The sequence below is a fragment of the Siniperca chuatsi genome, linkage group LG19 (genome assembly GCF_020085105.1).
Source record: "Siniperca chuatsi isolate FFG_IHB_CAS linkage group LG19, ASM2008510v1, whole genome shotgun sequence".
Lineage (NCBI taxonomy): Eukaryota > Metazoa > Chordata > Actinopteri > Centrarchiformes > Sinipercidae > Siniperca > Siniperca chuatsi.
In genome coordinates this window covers 18024407-18032915 of record NC_058060.1, presented here as the reverse complement: position 1 = coordinate 18032915, position 8509 = coordinate 18024407, and the positions used below count along the sequence as shown (strand labels likewise).

The window sequence follows — 8509 nt, the reverse complement described above, 5'->3', positions numbered from 1 at the left end:
ACATCTCCTTGGACTCTTAGGAAACTGTGATTTTTCCTAAGAGTCCAAGATCAGTTTTATAGACGAAATGATGAAAATAATTGTTAGCTGCAGTCCTAGTTGGAAGATAAACACTTGATTTTTCTAACTCTGACTGCTGAAGCCTCAGATTAGTTTCTGCTGAACTTTAATGCATTTTTTGCAGAGAATGAGGACTCTGTTGTGTTAGCAAGAGATCTCTTGACGACCAGTAGGACGGGAGGAACTATAACAGCAACAAAAAACAGTTTCAATGTACATGTGAGCATGCAAGTAAGATGGGCTGGAAAAGACGTGAACCTCTTCTTTAATAATTTCACTCTTTTCTTTTTTGGCTCTCCATAGTCTCATGGCAAAGGAGCTCGAAGAAAAGGTCGATTTAAGGGTTCAGATGGCAGCACCTCCTCTGACACCACAACCAACAGCCTTGTTCGCCAGGTAAGGATGACAGCTCAAAAACATATAAACTTTGGGGCACCCCCGTGGCTTAGGGGTTAACTGCAAGTCCATGGTTGAATCCAGCCGGGGACCTTTTGTTGCTTGTCATTCGACATCTCTCTCACTCTCATTTCTTGTCATCTCTCTACTATCAGCTGTCTGATAAATCTTTGGACCATACGCTAAAGTACGGAGAGAGTAGGTTTTTACTGCCTAGGGACAAAGTTCTGTTTTTGACAAGGTACAAGGAAGATGTCTGATCATTTGTGCACCATACAGGAATATCATGAAGAGTTATTACATTTCCTGGCTACAGTTGCTTCATTCAGGAATGTAACACTTGTGTGTGTGTGTCTGAGTGTATGTAAATCCCTGACAGTAAATGCAAACTGGCATAAGAGCCCAGCCTCAGTCATCATCATCCATCAGGGATGAGATGTGCATTGCAGTGAAAGCCCTCTGTAAACACTGCTGGGTACAGTATGTTAAGTGGTGGCCTCTCCTCTGCGCTGCGTCCTCAGTGCTGTGAGTGCAGCAGTGGCCTGTTATAAAGCAGACCCTGCGAGGTACACACTCAGCGTGTCTGGTCTTTGTTGAGCAGACCTGCAAGGGACAGGATGGGCCGGGTTAAGGATGCGCGCCCCAGCCTAAATGTTTCTGCCTTTTTTGGAGGAGGCACACATCGCCTCGTCTTTGGCACGGCAGCTGCAGAGCGACGGGAAGCTGGAGGAGATCAGAGCAAAGCGGCACCTCCTGGTCTGCTCTCTGCTTTGTCTCAAGGCCACGGAAGAACTTCTGAATGAGCTGCTATCATCAGTGTTACAGCTCAACAGGAGCTGCTGTAGTGAGAAATTTCCTGAATTTAAAGCCACCCTTGGGAGCTCATGCCCATTCCCATAATCCTGTCCCCAAATGAGGAGTTCCCTTCAAGTCTGAGTCATCACAGATAAACTTAGTTAGGCTGAGTGAGCATCTATCTGCAACGTAACACCACAACACCACATCTACAGAAATGAGAGGCCATTAAAGTAAGAGATGGTAGAGAGATGTGGGGAGAGTGGAGGAGTAATGTGTTTCAGGGTCAGTGAGGCCCTTGCATGCCGAGCAGAAATATCCTCCTTTAGATATTTGCCACAAGAGGGCCCCAGAAATAGCAGACCTTCCAGTAACTTCTCCTCTGTTTGGATAATAATGTAAATACTGTTTTTCATTTGTGTTATCATAACAGCAGTTTTAATCTGACCTTATTTTCCTCGCCCTCATGCTCAATCATACTGCCTGTGATTATTTTCACTTTTCACAGAAGAATGAGGACGTTGTATTGAAATCGCTAAACTATCACCATCCCGGGAAAGTATGAAACCTTTGGGTGGTTGTCTCACTGCCTATTCATCAATCTGTCATTTGGTTTTAATCTCGTTCTTGTTTCTCTTTGTTTTATCATTTCTCTCACTGTCAACAGTCAAAGCTGCTGTTTTCTAAAGAATGTTCGCATGACTGGATTGAAGATTTTGTCTTTTGCTCTCCCTCCTGTCTGACCTGTTGTTTTTGTGCCTCATAGTCCTTTAATTCCTGTAGGCGTCTTAAGAACAACTAAGGCTCGTCAAGGTCACTGTGTGATAGATCCACCGCAGCTCCGAGTATCATAAAAATGACTTTCCAGTAACTGCATATAAACAGCTCCTAAAAGACAGAATTACTCATGCTGCTACAGATAGGGGGCAGAGGGCAGACAGTGAGTAGGTTGAGAGAGAGAAAGGATGAGAGACGTTCCCTGTGGTCGTGGCCTGATGCCCGGGGGAGTATGGAGGAGGCTGGGAAGGGTGGAGGTCCAAGCCAGACCAGACCGCTCAGCCGTGGGAGTAACGAGGTCAGTGTTGAACTGGAGCTAAGCTCTCCATTGAGAAGGAAGAAGGGCAGAACTGTCATAGATTTGTCAGCAAACTTCAACATCAGGTGGATGGTTTATTTTTATTTATGTGGAGGTGGTTAGTTCTGCAGTGTAAGCAAATAAATCGTCACACTAATGGCAAACATTTTGTGATTTGTGGGGCATCATCCATCTGTCATTGGTTTGACCCTACATGATTCTTTTAGCACTCTGTGTGGATTTCCTTTTACAGTCCAGACATTTACGTCAACCCATTTTTCATGAGGTAGAAAAACAGATGTTTCAGCATCAAGCTGATGAAAGCTGATTTATCTGTTTGTCCATCTCGTGCTTAGTTAAAGGAATAATTCGACTTTCTGGGAAATACGCTTATTTGCTTTCTTGCCGAGAGTTAGATGAGAAGATTGATACCACTCTCATGTCTGTTTGGAAGATATGTAGCTGCAGCCGGTTAGCTTAGCTTATCATAAAGACTGGAAATAGGTAACAAAATCACTCACTAATTAACACATTATACCTCTTTAGTTTAATCTGTATAAACAGCAAAGGGTAAATACGACAATTTGCAGTTTTATAGACTATGTCTTGGCCGGGAGCAGGTGCCACGCAACCAGTGGAGACTCCAGGAAATTACTGCTCCTGTCCAAGAAATAGTCCAGCTCCGAGAGTGGTTTTGATCTTCTCATCTATCTCTTTGCAAGATAGTAAATAAATCGTATTTACCAAAATGTTGAACTATTCCGTAAAACATTTTAGTTTACTTTAGTCACTTTTAGTATGCACCAGTTTTTTGGGTGAAACACACAAGATAGAGCCTTGAGTGCTGTGTTGGTCATATGGTCATATTGGAAACTGCCCATAGGTGTAAATGTGAGTGTTTGTTCATCTGTAGACTGGCAGTGTGTTTAGAGAGTCTGCCTTGTGCCTAATGCCTGGGAAACAATCCAACCCCCCATGACCCTGAATAATAATAAACTTTCTTTAAATAGCGCTTCTCTAAAAACAGAGTTAACAAAGTGCTTTACAGAGTGAGAAACAAAGCTAAGAGCAAACAACAGGATTAAACACGAGGGGAAGAACTGTTTGAAAGCAAGTCTACAAAAAATCTTTCGTAATTTCTTCTGTCAGGCTGTTCCAAAAAGAATGATCTCTAATGATGAATGTCTGATCAACTATTTTTTTAAATTCATGGCTGCGATGTCTGATGAGCTCCCCTTTAGGATGTCAGTTTGCCCTCTGGCTCTTGTAGAGATATCAGAGGATACCAGTATAGGACACCAGCGGTACAGTAGATTGCCTTCAGAAGTGTTCACCAAAGTCTTGAAATCATCTGTAATTGACAGGTAACACATACAGAGAAGCATAAATTTGAAGGAATGTTTTGGACTTTTTAAAGGATTAGGCTGGGAATATTCTATTCTTTTTTTATTACTGTTAACAAATTACATGAAAAGAAAACCAAACAACACTCAAGCAGGAATAAATAGTGCATTTGTTGGGGGCTATTTTCATCTGTGGATTAATACACATTTGGTGCTCTAGTGAGTATTTTACAGCAGCAGGACGGTGTTTGTGGAATTGAGTCAAGACAAACTACAGAGCCCATGTTTATTTTAATGAAGGAACGTGTCACCCAGTGCAACTGTGTGGCTCATGATATGTTTTTGATAGTTTTTGGACAAAAATAGAGCTGTATGACAAGGAGGAATAAGCTATATAAGGCAGCTATCAACTGACTGACATGTATGGCTTTACATTTGTATGTCTCATTTATTTTGGAGTAAATGAAACAAAAAATACAACAACAGTGGAATAAGAGCAGACAGGTAATAAATTGACTGAATTGATTCAATATCAAAGCACCTGATAAAAAAGATCTCAGGGGAGGATAACTGTAATGAGACTTTTGCTGCATTAGAAACAATATACAGTAATGAGGATCTGACATACAGTAGTTCAAACTGTGATCTGCATAACTCGCAGAGCATTATGTCATAATTAACCTCCTGCTGCTTCCCACACTCGTTATGTAAATGTAAATGGTTGCACCAGGCTCTGAATTGCCCGCCTCCCTCTGTCTCTTTCACCGCCATCTCATTATAACACTGTGTCTTGATGTCTCCCGCTGCAGCAGTTTGTCCACGGCACATTGTTACAGTTCGACGCTCTCTGTCTGCTCCGTCTGTACATTCAGGCTGGAGAAATGGATTTGGTGATGAAAGACTGTCTGGGCGGGTGTGGTGAGGGCAGGAAACCTCTTCTCGCTCACTCCCTGATTGCAGGAATTTTTCCTTTTCATCATCCTTAGATAATCCATAGATAATTTTTTCTCTTCTCAATGAAGAGAAGAGTGACTCTGATATTTATCAGATATGGCAACCCTTGACTTTTTATATAACAGATACCAGTGCCATACTGTAGTGGTATGGAGAAGCTGCCACTGGAAATCTTGGAAAGGTGAAGTGTAACATTAACCCTGCAGACCTTTGTCTGACCTTTTGAGCTACATATGTCATAGTTTTCCAATAGTCAATATTTCTGAAGAGCCATATGTGTTTTCTGGCATCAAACTGCAGTAATGATGCATGGGGGTAAATGTGGAAATGTTAGAATGTGGAAACCACTGCTGCTTCATCGGCCGTCATAGAAGCACCAGACTGCCATCTAGTGGCAAAAGAAATGAATGCAGTTATTTAACTTAGTGATAATTAAGTAATCAAATCAAGCTGCAAAATCTAAATTTGGGCACTGATTTTCTCTTGATCACGGTGACGGAGCTGTTCAGTATTTGTCCCTGACATTTTATACTAAAACCAACCAGGAAGTAATTTTTTTTAATTACTCTTTAAAATAAACAAACATTTTCGATTAAGAAGCAAATGTGAAAAAAGAGGGAAAAAACACATATAAGAAGGAAAGGTTTTGTTAAAAGACACTTCAGCAGTGCATGCATGCGTTCACAGTGACCTGAATCCAAGTTTCTCTGCCTCCATACTCACCCCACCCTGCTGTGTTACAGCGAAGGCTAAATTAATTTGGCACTGTGTTGATGCACTACCCCCCTAGTGGACAAGGTCAATGCTTTCTGCTGTTATTATGAGTGATCAAAGTCTTCCATTTAAATAATGTCCATCAAAATGTTACATCAGACATCGTATTAGGTCAGAATGGATGCAGCATGTTACAGTCCTTTTCTAAACCACTGATTTGAAGAAAAGAGCTGCTGATCATTCACACTTTCTAGTGATTATCATATCTCATATTTTAATAGTAGTAGTTTGTTAGCCATGCCATGAAATGCATACAGTAAGAGTGCTGCTGGGCATTTTATGTGGTCGCTTCAGATTTTCATTTTGCTATTGCATAAGACAAAGAAAAGCAGGAAATCCTCACAGTTGAGAAGCTAGAACTTGGTAATGTGTGGTGTTTTTGCTTGAGAAATTACTCATAGGCTACATAAACTACAAATGGCACAACACATCATAAGCTGTGTACTGGGAAAGAAAACCTTCTAAGGTTATTCACCATACTGCATTTATTTTATTTTAATCATAAGATGAATGCACTTAATTTGCTCCTTCTCTTGCCTTTAAGGCTTGCTCTTGTCTTAAGGTGTCTGCATCTGTGATTGATCGAGTTTGTCTTCTGGGTAGTGATGGAGACCTAAGGGGAAGGAAGAATAGATATGTCTTTCTCGGTTGCATTACTTGCTTTATCACAGTTGGTTTCTGCTTGTGGATAATGGTATTGTGTATGTGCTAATTTAACAGATATGATGGCAAGAAGGGATCCAGTTTTTTGAGTAAATGACCTCAGGTTCATTACACTTTCTGGACACACCTTCAAAGCTACACCTAAGTTAAACAAGCAGTATTTTAGTCTGTAGACATGATCTCCTGCAGTATTTTTCATGGCGTCAGCAGCAGCTGAGTGATGATTACTTCTCAAAGGGGGACAGATTCTGACAGATCACCTGATATATATGATTCCCTTTTCACTGTAAGGTGCACATCTCTCTGTTCATAATGAGGCCTTTCCATCACAGCAGACACATGTCAGTCAGTGAATTATTGGCAGTAAACTAAAGAAGCTTCAATGTTGATGAAAGACGGTGCCAGATTTACGTTCAGCTGAGGGTCTGTCAGACGCTAGCAGGAGATATATAGATATTGATACTATCACTGATGAGCTCAAAGCTTTACAACGGGCTACACACCATCTGCACAGCCACTTGACCCCTGAAATGCCACCTGTATTCACCAAAACAAAACTGTGAATGAATACTGTGAGGGTAGGAAAAATTAAAAAGGGGAGATGCCAGTGACAAAATAAAGGCCTTAGAGGTTTTATGTGGATACACAAACAAAGTGTTTTGCTTGTAAGGCAGCTTTAGGAAAGACAAACCTTACCTTTTGTGTGTGTGTGTGTGTGTGTGTGTGTGTGTGTGTGTGTGTGTGTGTGTGTGTGTGTGCCCTGTTTCTCTGAATATGATATTTCACAAAAAGGAAGTTACATTACCTAGTATATTACAATTTAAATATAACATATTTTCAAACCTGCTGTTCATATGTGATTAGATTTGATTGCAGTGTTGCATGACATTGTAAGACTGGAAAATGGATGCAGCAGAACCAGAGATATCATCTTTTTTTATTCCACACATTTTTCTTGTCAAAACCTGGCTCCTACATTACCCACAATGCAGCTTGACAGCTTTGGTCCGAGATTCAAGCAGAGATGAGGAGCGAGCTACAGAGGTCTGGTTAACTCACTTCTTTCTAACTCCACACCCCCAGATGATTTTCATTTTCAAACTTGTAGTCTTCAGCCCCAACCAACGATGACTCAAGTGACATCACTTGAGGCAATTAATCAGATTTTCCGCAGCCACAAAACACTTAATACAACTATTGTCGCATTTTGAGTAGTACTCCAAAAGGCCTGTAAACAGACTTTGATTTGTAAAATCTGTGGAGGTCCCCTTTTAAGATCTAGAAATCGAACATTGAGAGAATTAAAACTCAAGTTTTGACTGATTACATATTTACTCAGTTAAGACCTACATGATTTGTACATTGCTCTTGAATAAAAAGATAAAATATTAAGACATTCATTTGACTCTGGGCCTAATGAATCCATTTTACTAGCTTGGAAACAGTTCCTAAAAAGAGCCAGCTTTAGGTACCTCTTTGATATCAGTGCCTTCTTAATCAAACAATATCTGTTAAAAAGTGCAATATGATATATAGTAATAGTAGATACTTTGTTTCCATAAGGAGTACCTGCTTGGTGAATTCAGTATCACTTCTGATTTGTGAAGACAGATAGTTGAGTTTGTCTTTATCTCTATACAGCTCTGTCTGACAGCAGAAATCATTTTCATGGTGACAAACTACAGTCACTGTGTGGCACCCTTTATACAGAGGAACAACATGGATAGAGTGTGTTGCTGCAGATGAGACAAGCTGCCCTTTATGAAACAAGTTTTCAACTCTTCAGCATCAAAGTCAGCTCTGCAGAATATTAAGATATAAGAGCACACTGTACATGAGGCTGCAATAAAAGGAGATGACAATAAGGGTATTATGGACCAAAGCTAAGTGCTTACATACAGAGACCAGAGATACCAAAACAATGATCAATGCCATCTTTTAACATTTACATGCCATCTTAATATCTCGTTAATTTCAAATACCATATGAAAGGCACTACTTAACATTTCCAGTAAATCCTTTAATAACAACTTTGTGCTCTATCCTTAGTGAGCGTCTAAGGACAGAGGGTGTTGTATGCTGTACAGATTGTAAAGCCCCTCGAGGGAAATTGTAATTTGTGATATTGGGCTATATAAATAAAATTGACTTGACTTAATAAATATGAGCAGAACTTTTCTCTTGCATTATTTACATATCCAACCATACATAATTAATACATGTGGAAATTTTTTCCAACTGTTTACCAAATTGTACCATCCAGTCAAATGTTATGCAAATGTTATTAAATTGAATTATACTGGGCTTTATGTTAAAAGCAACCCAACTGAACTGATGCAGCTTGGGTTGATTGAAAGCCATGATGCGTTTACTGTAATGAGTCCTGATCAACTTCTGTCACAAACCCCTGTAATTTCAAGGAATGTCTGCTATTATCTTAATTTCCCTA

The 8509-nt window shown here is 40.2% G+C and overlaps 1 protein-coding gene across 3 annotated transcripts in view; it reads left to right on the top strand.

Annotated features, from left to right (window-relative positions):
* cacnb2a (calcium channel, voltage-dependent, beta 2a) overlaps window positions 1–8509 on the top strand; it is a 72066-nt gene that overhangs the window by 2699 nt on the left and 60858 nt on the right. For 2 of the 3 annotated variants that reach the window (XM_044177399.1, XM_044177403.1), the window contains exon 2: window positions 364–456. In XM_044177399.1, the coding sequence (XP_044033334.1) occupies window positions 364–456 (93 nt within the window). Of the gene's footprint in view, window positions 1–363; window positions 457–2197; window positions 2327–8509 lie in introns of those variants that run through there. The other variant, XM_044177400.1, reaches the window with a different exon arrangement.